This window comes from Juglans microcarpa x Juglans regia, chromosome 2S, assembly GCF_004785595.1.
Source record: "Juglans microcarpa x Juglans regia isolate MS1-56 chromosome 2S, Jm3101_v1.0, whole genome shotgun sequence".
Classification (NCBI taxonomy): domain Eukaryota; kingdom Viridiplantae; phylum Streptophyta; class Magnoliopsida; order Fagales; family Juglandaceae; genus Juglans; species Juglans microcarpa x Juglans regia.
Window position 1 is genome coordinate 1,794,972 of NC_054597.1, and position 23,591 is coordinate 1,818,562.

The following is a 23,591-nucleotide window of genomic DNA, read 5'->3' on the forward strand; positions in this document are numbered from 1 at the left end:
TTTATAAGTTTTCGGGTATAGCTAGCTTTCGTATTGCATTTGCACGTTAAGCGAAAATCAATGATATATAAAATGGCTGCAAATAAAATTCTCCTCTCCGTTTTATTCTGATGATTTAGTACGTAGATATTATATACACACAAGCACATGGGCTCTTTCCTTGAAGAATTGTTCATTTTTCATCGAATCCACACACACACAGAGAGAGAGAGAGAGAGAGAGAGAGAGAGAGAGAGAGAGAATTACAAGTACTACTATATTAAAATTACAAAGTTGGAGTAAATTAATAGTACTGTAACATTAATAATGACAAATAGCTTGATCTCCCTTATTAACGAACAACGAGATGATCATGGCCAATAAATTTATAAAGCTGGTAGTGCATGGGCGCTTATTGACGCAATATATAGTACGTTACACATATTTTCACCTAAGCTAGCTAGAACTTGATGGTATTCCAAAACCCAAGCACTGACTAGCTAGTCATGATTAATAAGTCTTATATATTATTAGGGAACACGCAAATAGATTGGGATTGGATTGTGAGATTCTGGAGGTGAATCCCAGACCGTGAAAGCACTCGTAGAGTTCATCCATTTCTTTATCAATTCTGGATAATGACGCTCTAACACATCTTTGAGGCTCTCTGTTGTATTCACCCATTCAAATCCCTTCTTCGTGTACGTCTCCTCATTAAAATTGCTTGTGAAGAACCTATCCGCTTCCAGCCTCCTGCATCCATTCATTCCCATATATTAACCCAATTAACGTCGTACATTCAACGTTAGATATATTAATGTAAAATTCATTTTCATCATGTAATTAGGACGCAAAGATCTAGTCTCAATGATATGAAACAATATGCAGCATGCATGGCTGTGCTAGCTAGCTGCTTCCTTTACGTATTAACAATGGATTTATTTTATTACCTGCTTGCCATTAATAAGAAGATTACAAAAGCTGTCTCGCTAATGGCGAACCCTGTGATCTTCTTCTCTGCCATGAGGCCCACAAGCAAGTCAAGCTCTTCAACATCATCACCGTACACTTCTTCAAGAACTCGAATTGCTTCCTCATCATCTGTCAGATCTTCCCACTTCGAAATGGGTATCAACAGTAAGGCCCTACGAAACTCATTATACCTTGCTACACTCCTCTCCCTGTCCCTATAAACTGCATTGATATATACGAACCAGAACATATACATCAGCTCCGACAAATAATATGTATGCGCGCTAGCTGGTAAATAAATCAATTAGATGAACGGTTGATATATATTAGTTAATGTTGCTACCTTCAAGAGCTGGGAGGTCCACATGATCAGGCCTATCATGGCCATCCACGTCATGTGGTATGACATCCCTGAGCCATGTGGGATAGTTCCAAAGTTCTAGAGCTCCGCAAGCTTGGTGGCCCATTGACACCATTTGCTTTGCAAACCCAATATTTGCCAAGGTCTTTTCTCCCTTGTGACCTATCAAATTTGCCATAGGCACCCTAGAAAGGAAACAACACATGATTTTAGGGCAAATTTACATATATGCATATTGCTATATAGCTAGCTATATTTCACAAAGTAGTTTAATTTCATGAAAATTGTTCGGGCTACTTTTGATGCTTGGGGGAGTGAATTTAAGAGAATGTCATACTTTTCCATCAATGGTGGAGATTTGTTCGGTCCGGGTGAGGCCGAGATGTCCCTAAGGTCAAGATGATCTGGTAGGAGGCCATGCATCCGATAAACACTAACAAACTCCTCGGTCAATGAGTAAGGGACCCCATGATTATTGGGTTTCTTTAGACCCACCAGACCTCCCAAGACGACTCCTCCAACGTGACCAAATGTGTCCTTGAATTTCTTTCCCAACAATCCATACCTGAATCACAAAAGTTAATTATAATTAAAACAACCGAAACCTTTCGATCGGAATCATTTTCTAAAACAATATTGTGAAATCTTTATTTTATTCATTACATTTCTCTATACTAAATTTGGAGTATTTATATATAAGTTTTGGTCTAAAAAATAAATCACAATTATAATAAGCCCCCTTTTTGCTTTCCATATAAATTCATCATATCATCATGTATAATATTGTGTAAAGACGGACAAGGTGGTGATGAATCTCAGTAATTATATCTAATTACCAGTTGGCGCGCATCCCTGCACGTAACGTATCAGTTTTGAGGAGCTCCACAGTCCAATCTATGGTGTGGACCTTAGCAATCACTGCCGATGTGACTAGCCTTGCACGATGATATAATTCTTCATCATCCATGTCTCGATATTCCTTCTAAAAAAATCATGATGAAAGTTAATAAATCTTGAGCTAACTGATCAGAGTACGTATAACTCACGTACGAACAGGAAAAGTAGTGATTAATATTGATGATCACTTGCTTTGGCTGATCATCATCGGCCAGTACGCACGTACCCAAAACAAGTAATTATTGAGAGCGTTGTAGCTAGCATGCATGCACTAGCTAAATTACCTTGAGAGTGTCGCAGACTGCATTGTGTTCTTTAATGAAGAGGGCTTGCAACGTGGAAAGGCCTGCCCAACCATTACGAACGTCTCCTGAGACCGGAGTGCCATCTTGATCATGGAGAAGAAGATCAGTATTCGAGTCTTTTTTGAGCTTCCCATCTTTGAAAGTCCTCACTTTTTGCAACCTTTCCGCGTTGCTTCCATATATGGCGCTACCATCCCTAATATATTTCATAATTGTTTTAAAAAAGAGAAAACAAATCCATGAATCATCTCCGGTACTCCCTAATACTGATCACCATCATTCATGTTACAAGCAGCTTTGTTAACAAAGGTTTAGGAAATTCATTTAAATGACATGATTTCGGCTTGCATTTAAATTTGGCCAAAGAAAGAAAATGCTTTCAATTTTTTATATATATGAGATCTAAAAATGTACGTACTAAGACTAGCTAGGCTCTTCGATTTATAAATCATTTTGTGTGGAACCTGGCACAGTACCCTGGAATATTGCAAATTTGTACTAATTTTCTTACCACCATGGTGTACGAATGTTCAGGCCACCCTCCTTGATCTCGTAAAAGCCGGTTGGAACCTCCTTTGTCTTGTAAAACTTGAAAGACTTGAGAGGGCACTGGCTCGCTACTTCTTTGGGTGCAGTCAGCTCAATCTACGACAATTTGCACACATTTAGGAAGAATATATACACATAATGACACGTAAAATTACATAAAGGAAAACTATTAAAGCTTTGTTAAACTTTCCAAGAAGTCCAAGAAAAAAAAAAAATGGATCGTACGTTCTTAATTAAATATTATATATATATGTGTTTGATATAAATCAGATTCAGGCCTGCTTGGTATCCTCCAAATGATCAATCCAGTCATGTATCATAAACTGAATCCAAGAGGCTGCTATCATGTTGAATTGCTTTCCCGTGTCTGTGAATTTTCTCCGCGCAAGCAGCTTTGTGGCCACCACCATTGGATCTGGTTTCATTAGCTGCATATTATCAAGAACAGATTGTTATTGGAATTGAAAATACTAGAAACAAGGAGTAGAGCATTAATCACACAGGATAAAAAAATAATAAGTACATGCATATCGACATTTATGGTATTAATATCAAAGATGTTGACATTAATTATGTTCAGAAGAAATAATTTCAACTCTGTCAGTTTTATCATAGTTTTCAATAGCCATTAATCATGTATATATAAGATTGACATGCATATGAGTTGTACAGGTAAACTATTTCATTCCATATAATTATTATGATTTTTTAAAATTTTTAAATAAAATATAATAAATATTTCAACTTTTTTAATTTTAAAATAAAAATAATATTTTAGTAATATTTTCTTTAATTTCTAATTTTCATCTCATCTCAACTCACTAACCAAATCTAGCGCCTTAGTTGCCCCTCTTTTCCTCCCTCCTCTTAACAATCTCCATTTTCGACCAACTACTTGTACAAAAATAAAAAAATTAGAAATCAGCTCCTAGGAACAATTCCACATCACAGTAGCCTCTTGGATTCAATTTATGATATACGATTGGATTGATCATTTGGAGGATACCAAGCAGGAACAATCGATTTGCAGGAACAATCGATTTGGATTTGTTGGAAATCAATTTTGTCTCGGTTTTTATGTTTTAAAAATCGATTTAGATCAAATTGAACCAAGATATATATATTTAATTTTTTATATTATATATATTATATGCAATATATATTATACATATTATAAAATTAATATAACATAAAATGGTAATCTTGTTATTTATACTTTCTAGATATAAACTTACTCTTAAACATAATTATTAATATTAAATTACATACTTACATATATAATATGGTATAAGTATAATAGTACAATTTTGATATGTATATATATATATATATATATATATATATCAAGGATAAATACAGTTTTAATAAGTATATTTTTACACATTTTTTCTATAATTTTTTTTTTTCATTTGGGTAAGAAAAACTAATAGCACTAGCATAATAGCATAATAGCATTGGATTATGCATCTACATATGCATGTACATATTTGCATAATATGACTTTAAATTAGACTACATTGGATTATGCATATCCAAAAATTTGCATAGCTATGAGCAGTGTTTCTTCAAATTTGAAGATGCACTGTTCACTCTCCAAATCTTATTTTGCTATTTTTTTTCTCTCGACACTAATGGAAATAAACCCTCTCTCGAAATATTTCTTTCTCCTCTCTCTCTCTCTCTCTCTTGCCACCAATGAAAAGAAATCCAAAACAAAAAAATAATTTTAGGAAAAAAATAATAATAATAAAATAATAACATTTTTTTATTATTTGACTCAAAAATACATAATCCAATGTAGGAGTTTTTCTTGATATGTAAAATCAATCTCCAAAAGATGTGATTTTGCATATGCATATAGAGAAACCAATGCTTGATCAGCTCCTCCAACAAAAAGGTTCAAAACCGAATCACACCTGTAAAACTTAACTGAACTAGACCGAAATTGAAAAAATTGAAAGTTCCAATTTCTTGGATGAACCGGTTCAGAGGTTGATCTGGATCGGTTTTCAGAATTCCAAAACCGACTAAGACCAATTCGATCACAAAATATGTCGAAAACATGACTGAACTGAATGATTACGCCCCTACCCCCTCCATATATAATAGCTATTCACATCCTCATGTTCCTTCAAACAAGTACTCCAGTCTCACTTGGGCATCAGATTTAGGTTGTCTATTGTTTTTTCAAAGTATTGGGAAGCTCGATCTGCCAAGATCGATCTTTAGGTGTCCAACTTACCCTTCACTTTTCAAGCAGGCATGCATGCATGTACATATTTTGTTTTGCGGAGAAGTGGGTTTTGCTCATCTACGTACCTTAATCATCATTAAGGAATGCACAAACTATATTTAGGATTAAAAATCTTCAACTATCGCTAGATTGGACACAGTTGGCTAGACCTCCCATCGCGCGGAAGAGTCTATTGCAAAAGATAATTAAGAATATTAGTAACTAATTGGTTTTGATTGCTCCAACAGTCACTATTATGCATGGCGACCATGCACCTTAATTTGGACCAGTACCTACCTTAATTTGGGACTGGACCACTCATTCGATACAATTTTTTTATTTGTGTTTTATTTGTTAATATTTTGAAATAATTGTCAGAAATTCCTTTCCTAATTTCTTCATGTATTTTCTGTTTTTATTACTTGGTAATAAAATTATTTTGCCCATTAAAAGAAAACAGTAGTAGTAGTACTACCTTCTTCTTTTGATCGACGGGGAGAATATTTCTGCCAAAGAAAGTTCCTTCACTACCTGCACCTTCATTGAAGGGATCGTTGTATTTCCCATCAGCTGTCCTGTACGGATAATCCATGGGGTTGAACCGAACGCCAACCGTAGATCTTCCAACGTTGACCAAGTTGTACTCCTCATGAAGGTGCCGGCGAATTCCCAGATAGAAGAGACCTAAGAATACCGGTAACCGATGCCATATGCCCAACTTGTCAATGAAGTGAACAATCTGCATGAACATGACATGAAACACATGAAGTACGTGTACGTACTACGTCAAAACAAACATAACTTATATCCCACTATAAGATCAGTGCGTGTTTTTCGAGTCTTTTTAGAAACTAAATCATGTATTAATGATCATCATCGTAAAGCTAGCTAGCAGGTCAAGCAATATTTGAACATATATAGCTGCAGGTATTTAGGTTTAACATGATAAGGTCATGATGAGGTTTTACGAGGAAGAGAAGACGGTCGATGAGAGTCATCTTAGCGACAGCTTCATGGAAATCTCTGTGGATGAACAGATGGAAAAATTCGGTTATGAGAGCTCTAATCGACGCCATTATTGCAGAAAACATAACCACTACTTTCTTGCTCACGACTTTTTCGTTCTTTATTAATATCACAAGGTACCTTTTACTTGATGTATGTTTGTCATGTATTTATGGTACGCAGAAGGTAGTCGGGTGTGGGGACCAATATCGTGCGTATGTGAAAGCAGACACGTTACGTTTCATTGTTTCACGTGGACGACCGATCGAAACTACGACCAAGGCCAAGTCCATATTAGCCACCCACAATATCAACCTGCCTCCATTCAAAAGATGTTCAACTGCTGAAATACTTTTATTTGATCTTTTTCCACACGATCTTCGATCGAAGAGATAAGGATGTAATTGGCCGGGCCGGGAAGAACAAAATATCATGTTGACCATAAATTTTATGTAATTATTTGATGCAACTTATAATTCGACATGATAACATGAGAAAATCCTTTTTTCTTCTTCTTCTTCATGTTCTTCTTGATCTTCTCTCTCTCTCTTCGCCAAGTCCTTTAATTTCTTTTTCCATCACAAGCAGTACACGGTATTTCAGCTCGCAGAATCGGTGATATTGAGTGGCTTGGCTTCCTCTCCACGTGAGGAATTAGTAGTTTGTATTAAATGTATGTTTTTAATATGTTATAATTAAATTATTTTATTTTATTAAATTATTTAAATATTTTTAAGACTCCCAACCTAATTCTAAACATGCCCTTAATTCATTTCACCGAATAACCAGATCTATTAATTAATATGATTCGTACAAGGTTGAAATTAATGATTTTCATGTGAAAAATAATTTAACTTATAAGGTAGATTAGGGCTAAACAAAAACCGACTTGCAGTGGCAAATTGAAGGAACTAATGTTCAGCAGTTCAATCCCGATTTGAAGCTGAACCAAACTGCTGAACTGACCGAATGGGTAAAACTATTTTTTTTAATATACCGTATATATACAAAACAACGTCATTCCATTTAAATTTAAGTAGAACGGCGTCGTTTTATACCTATAAATATATAATACATAATGAAAACCATGTCGTTTGATATTAATCCACATTAATAATTCATCTAATTTAAATTTTAATAATTTTTTATTAATTTATTTGTAAAAAAAGATGAAAAAAAATTAAGCTGGATTGACTAGACCAATAGGTACATGTCTGGTCTCTATGGGTGTTCCATTTGATCCAAAGTCGAAAAATCTTGGACCACATAGATTTAGTCTGATCCCAAAAATTCCCTCCAGATCGACCGGACCAGACCGAACTCACTTTTAATCTCGATAGGCCTAATTATTTCTCCCCTCCAGACCCCCTCGTTTGTTTTCGCAAATGAGATTAGATAAGTTAAGATTCAAGTTAAAAGTTGATTATAATATTCTTTTAATATATTTTTTAATATTATTTTTATTTTAAAATTTGAAAAAATTAAATTTTTTAATTTATTTTATATAAAAATTTAAAAAAATTATAATAATTAAATTAAATAAAATAAGATAAATTGAGAAAAATTATAAAAACAAACTAGGCGTCAATTCCATTCAAAATGGTCGACGGACTCCCTACGTACCTAGAAGCTGCATCCATCTGGAATAGTATATTTTCGTGTGCTATTATATATTCAAAGACCAGGACAGCTAGAGAAAATGAAACTGCGGCTGGAATAGTATATTTTCGTGTGCTATTATGTATATATTCAGAGACCAGGACGACTAGTTTCCAAAAAATAAAAATAAAAAAGACCAGGACGACTGGAGAAAGTTATGAAACTGCAGCTGGAATAGTATACTTTCGTGTGCTATTATATTATATATTTTAAGAAAAATAACTTATACATAATATTTTATATAATTATATTTTAAATAAAAAATAAAATATATTTGACAATAATTATATAATTATTGTCAAATATATTGTACTATATCATCATTAGTAGGCCTGTGCACTTGTCCGCCCAACATAGTTTTTGGTCAGACAAAACTAATCGTTTTTTTTTTTTTTTTTTTTTTTTTAATAAAGAACCGGCCATTCTCTCTTATTTCTAAAACGCATCTATATATAAGTTATAAATTATAATATCATATAATACCCAGAAACTCAAGCAGCCTCACTGTTTGGGATTTAGATCCTTATATTCATAATAATAACTAATAACAGTTTTAGTTTAATTTTAACTTTCAAATTTACTGTTTAGATGGAGTCAGCTAAATTAGAACCATGAAATTTTATTTCTCATGTAATATCCAGAAGGCTGAAACCATGCAAAAAATAAAACAAAAGAAAATAAAATAAAAACAAAAAAGAAGAAATCAAACCCACTTGCAGAAATCAATCAATCACCCAAATATTGAGGTTGACGATTGCATCCACACGGACCACACCTACTTGTAGAAATCAAACCACATTTCACCAAAACAGACTCTCCAATCCGATCCACGTGGACCATGTCTACTATTAGAAGTTTAAAAAGAAGAAGAAGAAAAGTAAGTAGGAGAAGGAGAAAAATCAAGGACTTTCAAGAATGTTCTATTTTGGAGGACGATTCTAAAAAATAAATAGAGAAAGAAGATCAGAATCTCATCTTGGGAGATTTAACTGTATGGGTTGCTAAATTCCGTTGTCAACTCGACCACTAATAGTGACCACACTATCGCTGCCGAATGCCGTCTGTGACAGAGAGAGAGAGAGAGAGAGAGGCTAGCTCTTTTTTCGATGAAGAAGGGAGCGGGTTATCGGGTGATTTTGTGTTTTGCCTGCTAAACACAAATTGTGACCCGCTTATGATTTTAACCCGACAGTATCGGATTGGCAAGGTCGGGTCAGCCGGATGGATCGGGTTATGTATTTATCTGCACAAGCCTAATTATTAGACCAGGATTAGAGAAAGTTATGACATTACATGCATGCATGCGAAGAGCAGTAGGCCGTAATTTCCATGCATGCACGGACCGAATCCATGAGCGATCAAGTATGTACCAGCTCAATAAATTTCAAAGGAAAATTCTATACACCTCACTTTCATTCTACTATATATGATGTGACACATTTATTATTATTAAATAATTATTTATTAGATAATTCTTTATCATTTAATGGTTATAAATATGACACATCTTATATAGTGAAATAAAAATAAGATGGTGATATAGTGTATAGTATTACTCAATTCCAAAACCTCATGCAATATATGCTATGCTAACCTATTTTTTTTTAAAAAAACGCTACTTACAACTGGTTGGGGAAACCAGGGTAACCGGCTGCATAAGTAAAATTATTATTTTTTTCTCTCTCTTCATTTCATTCCCTCTCTCTCTATCAATTTTTTCTTCCTCTCCTCCCTCTCATTCTTCCCCTCGATTTCATTCATTCTCCCTTCTCCCCCCACCCTCCCCACCCTCTCATTCATTTTCAGTTCTGGATATTAAATTTGCATTTTCATTTTCAGTTTTCGCAATGCTGAAAAAGAGTCCAAATTTTGCATTTGACCGTGACGTAAGTTTTGTAAATGATAGTGAAACATTCGCAAATGCTCTGTTTGGTTTGTAGGAAAAAGTATGAAAAAAAAAGAAAAGAAAACTAATAGATTCTGAATTTTAAATCATTTTCACATTTAGATTTCATAAATTCATTTTCTCAAACTTTGGCAAACTTGTAAAATCCGTTTGGCACTCATGCGTAGAATCCAAATTCATTTATTCAAACTTTCACAAATTGGTTCAGTTTCAGCTTCAAAATAGTTTTAAGAAAACTAACGAAATAGGTAGAGCCACCTAGAAATCTAAGTTCACTTTAGCCCAAAATAAATCAAGTTTCTATGAACACTTCCAGACAAAAAGAGAGAGGACGAAAGAGAAGAGGCAAGAAGAAAGAAGCTGAATAAAGCTTTTTAGTGAGAGAGGAGAACTTCGTCTTTACCGTACACTTTACTTTCCGTTGCAATAGACACTGGAAAAGGTCATCATGAAGAAGCAGAGATGGCATTGGTTTTAGATCATGTCTTTACCGTGCACTCAACTTTCCGTTACAATACTTTTCTGATTTTCGTTTTCTTTTTTTTTTTTCAACCGATTACCTGACGGTGGGAAACCGCCGGTTAAACGTAACAGAACTGATTTTTCTTTCTTTTCTTTCTTTATTTCCTTCTTTCTGAGCTCATACTGATCAGTACGTACGGCCGGCTAATCTATTAAATACTAAATAATACTAAAAATAACTCTTAAATAGATAAATTGCATACAATTTTTTTTTTATAAAAAAAATGAGTCTCAGTAATAAAAAATAAAATATAAAAAATAGTTCTTTTAAGATACATATAATTTAAACGGACGGACTGGATCTTTTACTTCCTAATGTTACCATGCATAATTCATTCAGGAAGCTGATATTATAGATCTGAAACATATAAAAATTGAATTTATATATATATATATATAGAACATTATACATATATATATATATATAGCAGCCATCGCCATCGGGGTTTGATTCAGGTCTTTGTTTCGTGTGGCGAGCCTGTACAAAACTTGAGATTTTAATAATTTACTACAAATTTATATAGGATTCTAGGTGAGGAGTCCACGTCTATTACCTAATTCGATAAGAATATATTATAATTTTTTAGTAAATTTTGAATGCCAGTGATTGTCATGATCGCTTTGCTTTGACCTCCTGAGAAAAATGGTTAGCCCATTCATTTTTTACTATTGATCGGACCTAGTCTTGATTATGATTTATTAATTATATTTTGTATTATTATTTTATACGATTACTGTATTGTATTTACTTATCATCTAAAATAAAATATTATGTAATTTTGTATATGTTGATACGAACCAAGTAAACATTGTATCAAAATTAAGACATTAACGGTTCCACTTCTATTTAATTACTTTTTTTAATTAAATATAGCTAACATGAGTGAGAAGTGCTGACCTAGTATGCATGTGATATCAACTATATATTAACATGCACGATGGTAGGTGCTTCAGTACGGACTAGTACCCCCTTCTCCCAAACCAGTCTGGCTTTGTCCATCTATGAAATTTATGTCTATGAAAAGCACACATGCATGTCAATGTAATGTCAATTATTCATAGCAATAACAGTAATTTTACTGTAAGAAAAATGAGTATTTATGATGAATTATTTGCTATGAAAATATATTTAATTTGGTAAAAAATAATCATTTTGACAGTAAATAACTTGTAGCAAATAAATAATTTTTTTGTAGTGCTTGTAATTAGCATTTTATATGAAAAATAGATTAGTATATCAAATGTATTACATTTCTCTTATAACCGGCCTAGTGTAGCTTGTTTTGCATTTCTTTTACAATATCCCACAAGGCAAATATTGCTTAATTTATCGCGGTATATATATATTAATTTACTTAAATTATAATTTTATTTTAAATTAATTAGATATCACCATTTTACTATATACATCATAAAATATCAAAATCTGATAATTAATACCTCCAGTACTGTTGATTTGACTATGAAAATGGATGAAAATTAGACATAATATTTATATGGTACGTACACTAGTCTTAATGGTTAGATTTTAACCAAGTGTGTAAATCGTCAAAATTTAGTAATTTGGATGCCAATTGTTAGTTTTTGAAGATTGTGATGACACAAAAAAAATTGTTAACCTGAATATATAGCTAGTATAAGGCTTCTGGAGAATTTTACAGAAGCCTAATACACTGATAGGTAGAGTGTATAAGGTGAAAGATTTCAGAAATGAGCAACTACTTGAATCATGGCTGGGACAACTACCATCTATGATTTCGAGGAGTTTATGGAATGTAATTAGATTGTTGAAAGATGGTTTGTTATGGAGAGTAGAGAATGGAAAAAAATATAAAAGTATGGGGCGACAAATGGATACCAAGACGAACTTCATTTGATGTCCAATCTCTCGTAAAAGCTTCTGAATTATGATGCATGCAAATGTGGAAAAGCTGATTACAGATGAGTCAAAGAGTTGAAATCAGGATATAATTGCAGAAGTTTTTAATTTGGAGGAAGTGCAACTCATTTGTTCATTGCCATTGAGTAAACTGGGTGGAGTGGACATAATGATTTGGAATTATACTAAAGATTCAGCTTTTAGTGTAAAAAGTGCATATCACTTGGATCAATGCAGGAAAAAAAAAAGATCAAGGTGAAACATCTAGTTACGAACCAAGAACGAGATGTATGGGCAGAGAGAGGGAGTTCAATCCACAATATGGCCTGTCAAGGAGAAGATTTCCTGGAACTGTGGAGACATATGTTCAATGTATTGAAGATGGATCAACTGGAGGAGATAGCTGCAATTATGAAAGGTATCTAGTATAGAAGGAACAGATTTTTGTTTGAAGACTCTTTCTTAAGTAATGATCGAGTGATGGGAGATGCACTAATTGCTTTGGGGGAATATAAAGAAGCAAAAGAGACACATAAACTAAGTCAAAGGGCAGTCCAAAATTCTGAGAGGGGCATGCAGTGGGTTGTACCTAGGGAAGGGGTCGTTAAAGCTAATTTTGATGTTGTAGTGTAGAGTACGAAGCACAAGATAGGTATTGGAGTTATCATTCGATATTGTAAAGGAGAGGTTATGGCATCTGCATGTGAGCAACAAACTAGAGTATACCAACCTGTTGTAGCTGAATGCTTGGCTTTTTGAAAAAATGTTGAATTGTGTTTGGAGCTGCATTTCTCAAAGGTGTTGTTTGAAGGGAATGCACTTTCAGTGTAACTGCAATTCAACAAAAGAGGACTAATATGACTCATTATGGACATATTGTGAAAGATATCAAAGTGGTCTTTAGAGCCAAAAAGGAGTGGTCTGCAACATTTGTTCATAGATCGAGAAATGTAACGAAGCGGCTCACTGTCTTGCCCAGTTGGTTGTACAAAAGCAAGGCTTTCATTATTGGATAGAAGAAGTTCCTCACTCTATTTCTAATCTTTTATAATATTGCTAATTAATGAGAATGTGCATATTTCCCTCCAAAAAAAAAAAAAAATCCCATTATATGTATATATGTAATATATATATATATATATATATTCATTACTAGAACTTGTTCACAATTAATATACTTGACTAAATAGGTTTGGTTAAATGCCTATTGAAAGAACGTCTTCTCATTTCTCTCTGGGAAAGCTCCACAAAAAAACACTCAAATTTCTTTTTTTTTTCTTTAATTTGTGTCCTCCCTTCCTCTGAGTTTCCCTCCCCATTAGGCATTATGTTTGTAAGATTTCATCTCAACTCCAGCCCAATCTACTGCCTCCTGGTAATTAATCTGAAACTCACACGTGCCACTTCATGCTAGTCTCTAACCATTGATCTCTCCAGAATTGCCGTAATAACCATGATCTATAGTAGGCTTATTTCTCACCTGCCCGCAAAGTTACTTTTAGACAAAAGTGGATTGACATTGGAATGGGCCCAAATGGGCTTTTCTCCCTACCCCGGGATAATTTGGAACCATTAGGGCTATTTCTCACTTGCCCGCCCTGTTACTTTTAGGCCCCATTCTCTCTCTCTCTCTCTCACATTCTGGCTGCTGCTGCTCTTCTCCTTTCTCGGACAGGACATCTACTCCTAATTGTTCAAACAAACACAGAATTCCGGGAATCTCCCAGTGTCCGCACCCAAACCTCTTTCACCCAGAAGAAACAGCAGCTGCTATACTCTCCAAAACCCATTTCGGTACTCTCTCCCTTTCTCTCTCCTAAAAATACAAATGGGCGAAAATAAACGGAAACGTGGTCGTAAACCCAAAACCTCGGCCGAAGAAACCAAGGACTTCCAATACACCACCACCGCAACAGCCAACGACGTCGTTTCTGCCTCCGTCCCCATCCCCTCCACCGAACCCACTACGGACACAAACAACCCACCGCCTTCTCTGCGCCGCCGTGGCCGTCCCCCTAAGGTCAAGAAGAACGAAAACCCCCGTGCCAACATAGCTGCTTCACCCGAACGCCGGGGCTCCAGACACGCCGACCAAAACGGAGACTTTGCCCTCGCAACGACATCGACGACCACCACCACCACTGCGGTTATCTCTGAGCCAGTAAGGTGGGAGACCGTGGTTAAGGTGGTGCCCTCTATGGACGCGGTGGTGAAGGTGTTTTGTGTGCACACTGAGCCCAATTTCTCGCTGATGTGGCAGAGGAAGAGGCAGTACAGCTCGAGTAGTAGTGGGTTTATCATTGGGGGAGGAGAGTCTTGACCAATGCGCATTCGGTGGAGCACCATACACAGGTGAAGTTGAAGAAGCGGGGTTCAGATACCAAGTACTTGGCAACGGTGTTGGCAATTGGGACTGAGTGTGATATTGGTAATGAGAAATTTGGGCTTTTCACTTGGTTTTAAGCTTATTTCGTACCTGGGTTTGGTTTGTTTAGGTATCGAGTTGCATTTTTAACAAACATAAATCATGGGATTTTGTACCGTTAAGGAAAGAGAGATAAAAAGTGATGATTATGATGACTATGGTTCTATCAAATTAGTGTTGCTTTGCTAACCAGGTAGGTTAATAGTTATAGGTGTTCAATGAAGTTTTCTTTTTTTCATCTTTGGTTTTTAGTCAATAAAAAAACTTCAGAAGTCCTAATTTTCATTTTGTTCGAATGTGTATATTAAAGACGCCGGTGTAATATAGAATATAAAGAAAATGTCAATGTTTCGTGCAGGGTACGCTTTGGGAAAGCTCGTCCGTGCTGGTTTAACCGTTTAATTGAATTGATGTTTATAGAGATAGGCTAGATAGCATTTAAAACTGTTAAGGGTTCATGCATTTATGCTACTGCAATGCTTATGCGATCTTAGAGTCTGGTTTAATTGAATGAATGTTTGAAGAGTGTCGGTGATTCATACAATGATTTGGTTTGAATTTGTGCACTATTTAATTGAAAAGGAATTTTTCCCTCCCTTTTCCGCAATTCTTCAGCAATGCTGACGGTGAGTGACGATGAGTTCTGGGAAGGAGTTTCACCTGTGGAGTTTGGAGATTTGCCTGCACTACAAGATGCTGTAACTGTTGTCGGCTACCCAATTGGGGGTGACACGATCTCTGTGACAAGTGGTGTTGTGTCTCGCATAGAGATACTTTCTTATGTTCACGGGTCAACAGAACTTCTCGGATTACAGGTTATAGAAGTTCCCTTCCTTTAGACTTACTTTGACATCAGATATGACAGTTTATTGACATATTCCTTTGCCGTCCCTTTTCTCTGACTTACTTTTTTCCCAGATAGATGCGGCAATAAACTCTGGAAATTCTGGTGGGCCTGCCTTTAATGATAGGGGGAAGTGCGTGGGTATTGCTTTTCAGTCTCTTAAACATGAAGATGCGGAGAACATTGGTTACGTCATACCAACACCAGTTATTATGCACTTCATTAAAGATTATGAAAAGAATGGGGCATATACAGGTATCTCTGGTGGTGTTCTACTTCGATTAAATCTCCCTTTTCCTGAAAATAACCTCAAATTATATAATTATGTATGAAGTTGTTGCAGAAATTCTGTTTATTGTATATATAAAGGTGATTATACTGTATGTCGTCCTCTCCCTGCACATTGTTCAGCAACTGTGGAATGGGGAAAATGCTGAACTTTGTGGTCATTGTCTGTTCATTGGAATGATCGAATTCATTTTCATTCCTTCAAATTTGTAGGGTTCCCAATTCTTGGAGTTGAGTGGCAGAAGATGGAAAACCCTGATCTATGCATGGCAATGGGAATGGCACCAGATCAAAAGGGTGTACGAATCAGAAGAATCGAACCCACAGCTCCTGAATCTCAGGTTCTGAAGCCTTCTGATGTTATCTTGAGTTTCGATGGGGTTAATATTGCTAATGATGGAACAGGTAAACCCCCACCCCTTTCTCCCATAAAGAAATGATAATTTAAGATCGGAATTTGTTGTAGTAATGTGTTCTGTATGTTTTTCATGTGCACTGGATTCTACGTTTACGTCTGTTCTGGTCTCGAGAACAGACTTGAAAAATGTTTACTACGAGGATTAATAAAATTACAAATGATAATCTTCTATAGAAACCCCTTAGAACTTAATTAACTGGAAGTTTTTTCTAAGTTTTCTTGTGCATTTAAGGTTTATTTTATGCTCTTTTGGAAAACACCATCATGTGACCGTCAAAGTGTGATGCCTACAAACTTTCTGGATGCTTGCATGGCTTAATCTCCGGTCAATTGTAGATGCTTTCATCAAGTAATAGGTGACATAGAAAGAATGTTAAGTGGTGGTCGATGGATGGGCAACCATGGGAAAGTAAATCATGATTAAAAAAAAAAAAAACTGAAAAATAAGGGTTCCAGGTGCATGCAAGAGTGAGAGAGGAGGTGCTAGAAATTGAACATATGCAGAAAGTTAGCTTTAGTCAGCGGCTAAACTTAATCAGCTGGCTGAGATGTTGGTCATGTGATTACAGCATTTGACCCATCTACTGCCATATCTGATAATTAAATTAAGTAATCCACAGAAGATCAGAAGATGGCTAAGAAAACAGATTCATTGAGTGGGTAGTCAGAGAGATTAACAGTTGCTATTCTCTGGAAAAAAACTCTGGTTGAGGCCTGAATACTTGTGTTAAAGTGTGTAGATGATAATAACATTTGAAGCTTGTCTGGATTAATTAGGCTCTGCAGCTCACACTCTCTTGTATAAGATGTCATCTGAGGATGATGTCATTCTTATGCAGATTACTGCAGTGTACTTTCTCCATCCTATAATGGCTATTAAGGTTTACTTTTGTTATTCTTTTTTAGTTCCATTCAGGCATGGAGAGCGCATTGGTTTCAGTTATCTTGTATCTCAAAAATACACTGGGGATTATGCTTTAGTAAAGGTTCTTCGTGATTCGGAGGTCCTTGAATTCAACATTAGACTTGCTACTCACAAGCGGCTCATCCCAGCACACATCAAGGGCAGACCTCCTTCTTATTTCATAATTGGTGGATTTGTTTTTACTGCAATATCTGTTCCCTATCTCCGTTCTGAGGTGTGTATCTAAGCCTGAAATTTCTCTCTCTCTCTCTCTGTTTTTTTCTTTGTTAATTCTGTGCTGCATTATTAGAGAACTGGAGTCTGGATGTAAGCATTTATTGGGTTTTTATGTGCATCAGTGTGCGCTTTGGCAACCTTTTCTTTTGTTTGTTCCAATACTTTCGGCTCTATAGGACTCTAGAACTTACATTGATAGATTAATTTTAATGAGAAGTATGAACTGCTAGGTTTTAGAATGGGATTTGGGGGATGTTTAGCTGTGTAACCTCTAGGTTTTATTGTATGCTCAATCATGTCAGGTACAACGTTTAGCTGGTGGCCAAATACTCAAGGGCCCTTCATTACTTATGTGTTTCAATTACCTGTGTGCCCCATGAAATGGATAAGTGCAAGTAAAAGTAGAAGCTCTGCATCGCTTTTCAAATTAATATAATGAATGTGGGTGGGATGCATCTGAGATCCTACACAAGTTGAGGCTTATTCTCTTTATAAATTTCTGCATGTTGTGTCAATCACGGATGCTCTGATTGTTGAATCATTTGTATACATAGAATATTAGCATACCTGCTATAAAGGGAAAGAGGGGGGGGGGGGGGGGGGGGGGGGGACCATTTAGTAATGAGGTGTATATAATATTCAGGGCGTGTAACTTGTTCTGATTTTCAATTGAAATGTGATATCCTAATTCAAATGAACTTTATGCTTGGGTCAATAAGAGAGATTTCTCTGTTACTTCTTAACTGCTTGGTTTTTTCACCTTTTCCAGTACGGAAAGGATTATGATTTTGATGCTCCAGTAAAGCTGTTAGAAAAGCATCTACATGCAATGGCAGAATCAGTAGATGAACAGCTTGTTGTTGTTTCTCAGGTTTCTCTCTCTCTCATCATTTTCCCCATTTTATGTCAGTTCACCTCCAGGTAATGCAGAAAACTCATTGCTTTTTTCCTCAAAATTTGTACTAGGTTCTTGTGGCTGACATCAATATTGGGTATGAGGATATCGTTAATACTCAGGTCAGGGAAATATGTGTACAACACACTGTAATGTAACATTGTGGAAGTAACTTTTATGTGCACTTGTTAATATCTTTCTTTTCATCTTTTGTATTTCTAGGTTCTTGCTTTCAATGGTAAACCTGTCAAGAATCTTAAGAGCTTGGCCAGCATGGTAGAGAGTTGTGACGATGAATATCTAAAGTTTGATCTAGAGTATCAACAGGTTCTCTCTTTGTCCCCCCCTCCCCCAAACACGACACACACATGTACCTATGTGCATTCTCTCAACTTTCACAAGCACTAAAACTTTGTTTGTGCAGATAGTGGTCCTACATACTAAGACTGCCAAAGCAGCAACTTTAGATATTCTGACAACGCATTGCATACCTTCTGCAATGTCTGATGACCTCAAAACTTGAATGAAGATTGTGGGGAAGGTAGAGAATTCCGTTGGGGGAAAGGTAAAGAAGATCCTTCAAGTAGCTGTCCTCGTAGTTCATTAGTTCATCTTTTCTTGGACCCACAGAAATGCAACGTGAGGCTGGGGTTTGCATTATTCAATTAACGTTTGGATTTAAGTTCATGGGCATTCTGAACTTTGTTTTAACGAGTGTAACATAGGGAGATGAAGCTTGGTTTTACTAGATCCAGAAACACCATGTGATTTTCGATTTTTCATCTTTTGTTTGTTTTATATCCCAACAAATCATTAGTAGAATGAGATAGATGTTTGATCAACAATTACAATGTCTTTATGCAGACATATTTCTTGACAAGTGAATGTCATAAATCTGAGTTTGCATGTCCACATCGTCTTGGTAAATGAAATGAAATCTTGGTGTTTGTATTAAATTATTGTATCATGGCACCAGATAGAATGCGCTTCTTTCCCTGGTAGGATGCTAATAATATAGAAAGGTTGGGCTCTGTTTATACCAGTTGAATTTATCTACGCGGTAATATGTTATAAACACCGCTGATGCCTCACATTGAGCAGGATGTTTCATCACGAACTTTGCTGATGGGTGAAAGGACAGGATTATGTGCTTGCGCTGCTTCCTGTTTGGAATATGAATTAGCCTGGAAATTTGGATAACAGAAAGTGATCTCTCCACTGTGTGTGGGTTTGGACCAGAGATGGAGAGGTTGGGGGTGTAACGTAATATTTGATGTGCTCTGACTAGTGGCCACTGGCAAGTCCATATGATTTTGTATAATTCAACTAGGTGCTGCACGCTTAGAGCATGCTTTTTACACAATCGCTTGCATTTTCTCTCTACCACTTACAGTTTTATAGCTCTGCAATAGAGGGACCTTTTGGCGGCTAGATGGTGATTCCAGGCCACGGACTCCACAGTCTTCACCCATATCTTCTTTTGCTTTTCCCCATGTTACAGTATAGAAGCCGATGGATATTATTGTTGCTCCAACAAGACTGTAAAAAGCAGAAAAGTGGCAATTGAATCCATAAAACAAACTGTGAGCAGACTAGAGCATTTGTTTAGTTCTTTATGTATTGGACTTAGTTTTCTAAAGAAAGACAACGTTGAAAAACCATGCAAGGACGTTCAGGAAATAAACAGTACTTACCTAACTTATTTTGAGCATAACTAGTCTCATCTTTGGATTTTTGGGGTGTTGAGGGTTAATTGGAACTGAAAAAAAGAGGCTTTATCTGTCCTAGTACCTGCCAAGATGGAGAGTATCACCAAGGAACATAACGCCCATGGCAACAGCAATGGCAATGGACAAGGGCTTGAACATTGCTACATAGTGAGGCCCCTTCACGCGTAACGCCCATGTATGAACTGCATTGTTCAAGAATGACCCAAAGAGTCCCTAGACTCGGAAAAAGCAGGATCAAGACATTAAAACTTATAAAGAAAGGTCATAAGGCTGTCTTGTTCTTTAAATTTCACAGTACAAATGGTGTGTGTTAGCTTCTTACCGAGCACACCACGGAGGCCAATGCTATATTTGGCTCCAATCTCCAAGCATTTGGATCTTCTTCTGTAATCAAACCTACAACTATAGCTATGATGCTCACGCATAAATTGTAAAAGAATATCACGGTCAGTTCATTTGGGTACTCCTTCATAATTTGTGCCTGTAAATAAAAAGGCATAGCTTTCAGACTAGTTTCGTTTCTACAGTATTTGCAAATCTCAAGCAACGTAGACATTGAAAAATAAATTGAAAATGGGTTCCTGTGTAATGAGAAAGAAACCCACCTGAACAATGTACCATAGTGGAAGCAAAATATTGTCAGCTGTAAGTAGAAGGCCGCCAATTACCCAATTTGATTTTAGTGAGCTTAAAGGTGGATGAAGTGAAAGGGATGATGACCGAGTAATAATGATCGGCGGGCCTTTGTAGAGAGTCACTACAAATGCACCTGATATTGATACCATGGTGCCCAAAACTTTAGCTAAGCTGCTCGAGCTTCTCGAATCCATCTTTTCCATTCTTTTAATGCCAACAACAGGGAAAAGAAATGGCAAAAACGAGATGAGCGAATGATAAAAGTAAATACACATATATACCTGTGTGTGTGTTAACAAGCATATAGATATGTAAAAGATGTGAGGCCCCAACCCAACAGTCACTTCAGAACAGTCAAAATAGTGCATGACAATCAAAAGAAAGGGGAAAAAAAAGTTGTGGAAATGGGACCACAGGAGTGACTTTGGTTTCATGGTTTCTTGACTTTGAGAGCGTCTCAAGAAAATGCCCGCTTTTAAAGAGAATGCTATTGGAGTGTTTTGGGGTGCATTGGTGTTTGCTATATTGGAGCAAACGAAAAAGAGATATCCACCGCATCTTTGTAGACCAAAATAGATTCAATACCTCATTAATTTATAGGTTGTCGGTGGAAAAGAAGGTGTCCTGGATTTCACAAGATATAGATTTGAAATTATTGGATTTGGATATGCATATTACTCTAGTCGAGTTGTGCTACATAGAAGCCTTACACTCTTACACATCACTTAAAAATATGTGATTTTACTTTTTTATCATTATATTTCATATTTCAATTCAATATCAAACATGATGGTAAAAAAAGAAAATTATATATTTTTAAGTGGTGTGCAAGGTGTATAACTTATGTTTAGAATTTTTCTACTCTAGAAATCTGCTAAAAAGTTAAGGAACTAATTTGGAGGTAAATGGTAGTAACGATAGTGTTGAAAGTAGAAGTAATAAAGGGTATGCGAGAGGGTGGTGGAGGTAGTAGGAAGAAAAAGAAAACGAGAAGGGTATGGTTGGTGGGGAAGATGAAAAGAAAATGAAAGAAAATAATCTCTCCAACTATCCTATGGAGAGGTGTGGGAGGAAGTAGAAAATAAGAAAGGGGAATAGGGAAGGTCTTTTCCTGAGGAAGCTCTGCGATGAAGTTTCTCATAGTTTCTTCAGGGACTGGAAGAGGTAGGTGAAGGCGTTGTAAAAACCTTAACGAATATGAAAGTTAGGTAGTGGTTCACGATGCTCAAAAGGTTTGACTCCACCTTAACTGGTAAGACCAGACATCAAATGACATCAATAGTATAATTTTTTCATCCAAACTTGTTAAGTGATCATTATCAAACAATGCCAATTATTGGGAAAGGACTATCGAATGCAGTAGTGACTACTGCAAGTTGGGTCAGACTAAGCTTGGCTGGTTACTGACTTTGGCCCAAGCACTTGCTCATAGAATTAAGGTCATTCCTGATTCTGGTTTGGCATTTCCGTTAATTGAATCAACTGCAGGTTTTTCTCTAGGCAACCAAAGCCAAAGGAGGCAACTAGACAGAACAGAGTTACTGCAACCCTTGTTGTCATGATTAAAAAGAAACCCTCTTCAACCTTTTTTTTAAAGTCTGTTTTATTTATTTATTTTATTTGTATATAGAGGCCACTTGATCTTTTAACACATGAGGATATTTTTGGTAACTAAATTGAAGGAGTGGAGAAGAACCTGAAAATTATGGCAAGTATGAAGGTGAAAGCTGGCACCAGGCTGCTGAGGGCTGAAGCAAGTGTTGGAGAGCTGAAATTGATGCCTGCATACCCCATGATCTGAGATGAACTCCTGCTCCCAACCCAACAACGATTCAAATTGAAAAACAGAGTTAGAAAAGAAATAAGAACGAGAAAATGTTAAGAGCTTTTACTCTCATGTAAATAAAAATAAGCTTTACTGATCCAACAAAAATAATAGGTTGGCTTTGTAGATCATCATAGCTGCATGTGTGAAATAACTGTACCCTATGAGCCCGAGAAGACCAATTTTCGACAGTATGGAAAAATTAAGTGGAGGAAGCTCTTTTGATCTGCAAATCATATGAACAGGAACATAGAAACTGTAAGCTCATGTCAAATTTACCTGTTTAGTTGAAGTTTGTAAAACCAATGGTAGAAGAGAGAGAGAGACCTTTGGGAGATAAAAGGTGCAGGAAAGAGGACAATAGCAGCAACAGCATAAGCATAAACAACAAAGACATGGTAGCTCATCCCAGTCAACGTGGCTGCCTTGAAGAGTGTGGTTAAGCCCACGCTGGTGCACTCCATGGTCACCATGGCCGTGAATGGCAGCACATCCCTGTAGCAATACCTTCCATTCATCTTTTTCTGGCTCAAACCCAAAGAAACAGAGACACGAAAGAGTAACTTGACAATGCAAGGGCAAAACCGAGCTGTTACTGGTTGCTGTTGACTTGACAATGAAGGGGAAGTATGTGAAATGTGTGGGATTGCTTGTTTAGTCCTTAAAAGAAGGAGAGAGAGAGAGAGAGAGAGAGATACGGTAATGCCAAACATATTGCTGCTCTCTCTTTTTTCTCTTCTTTTAGGGTAAATCACGTGTGAAAAGCGCATCTCTGGTATAATATATTATATATAAATTAGCACGTTAAGATCCTTCCATATCGTGTGACATCATCAAACTAAATAATTAATCAAGAGTAGTTAAGTTAAGTAGGGTATCACCATTCACCAAACACCAGTTTTGATTTCTTCCAGGTGAAATCAAGGCATGCAGTCAGGCATGCACCATGCATCTCATCATCAATGATGGTTGTTGCTCTTTTAGGCTTCGTTTTGGATCATCAGCTCATCTCAACACATCATTACAATTTTTTTAAATTCCAACACAAAATATAATAAAGAATTCAACTTTTTCAAATCTCAAAATAATAATAATATTAAAAAATAATATTTTAACAATATT

The 23,591-nt window shown here is 36.1% G+C and overlaps 3 protein-coding genes across 3 annotated transcripts; 1 reads left to right on the forward strand and 2 right to left on the reverse strand.

Moving 5' to 3' along the window:
• Positions 1-240: 240 nt before the first annotated feature.
• LOC121252717 (alpha-dioxygenase 1-like) lies at positions 241-6,434 on the reverse strand. Its single transcript, XM_041152488.1, has 10 exons — positions 6,265-6,434; positions 5,772-6,035; positions 3,342-3,491; positions 3,026-3,159; positions 2,494-2,710; positions 2,149-2,294; positions 1,650-1,877; positions 1,295-1,497; positions 930-1,173; positions 241-732 (listed from the first exon to the last, which is right to left on the reverse strand). The coding sequence occupies exons 1-10, from the start codon at positions 6,385-6,387 to the stop codon at positions 510-512; spliced, it is 1,932 nt and encodes a 643-aa protein (XP_041008422.1). The 5' UTR covers positions 6,388-6,434; the 3' UTR covers positions 241-509.
• A 7,457-nt stretch (positions 6,435-13,891) lies between these two features.
• On the forward strand, positions 13,892-19,123 carry LOC121252719 (protease Do-like 9). The gene is given in 10 exon segments (XM_041152489.1): positions 13,892-14,573; positions 14,576-14,695; positions 15,308-15,507; positions 15,611-15,791; positions 16,038-16,229; positions 17,149-17,381; positions 18,153-18,254; positions 18,350-18,400; positions 18,501-18,605; positions 18,703-19,123. Coding segments are annotated over 10 exon segments (1,761 nt in total). The 5' UTR covers positions 13,892-14,095; the 3' UTR covers positions 18,802-19,123.
• A 414-nt stretch (positions 19,124-19,537) lies between these two features.
• On the reverse strand, positions 19,538-23,365 carry LOC121252720 (WAT1-related protein At3g28050-like). Its single transcript, XM_041152490.1, has 7 exons — positions 22,797-23,365; positions 22,630-22,695; positions 22,341-22,454; positions 20,614-20,848; positions 20,331-20,489; positions 20,070-20,221; positions 19,538-19,817 (listed from the first exon to the last, which is right to left on the reverse strand). The coding sequence occupies exons 1-7, from the start codon at positions 23,237-23,239 to the stop codon at positions 19,634-19,636; spliced, it is 1,353 nt and encodes a 450-aa protein (XP_041008424.1). The 5' UTR covers positions 23,240-23,365; the 3' UTR covers positions 19,538-19,633.
• Positions 23,366-23,591: the final 226 nt, after the last annotated feature.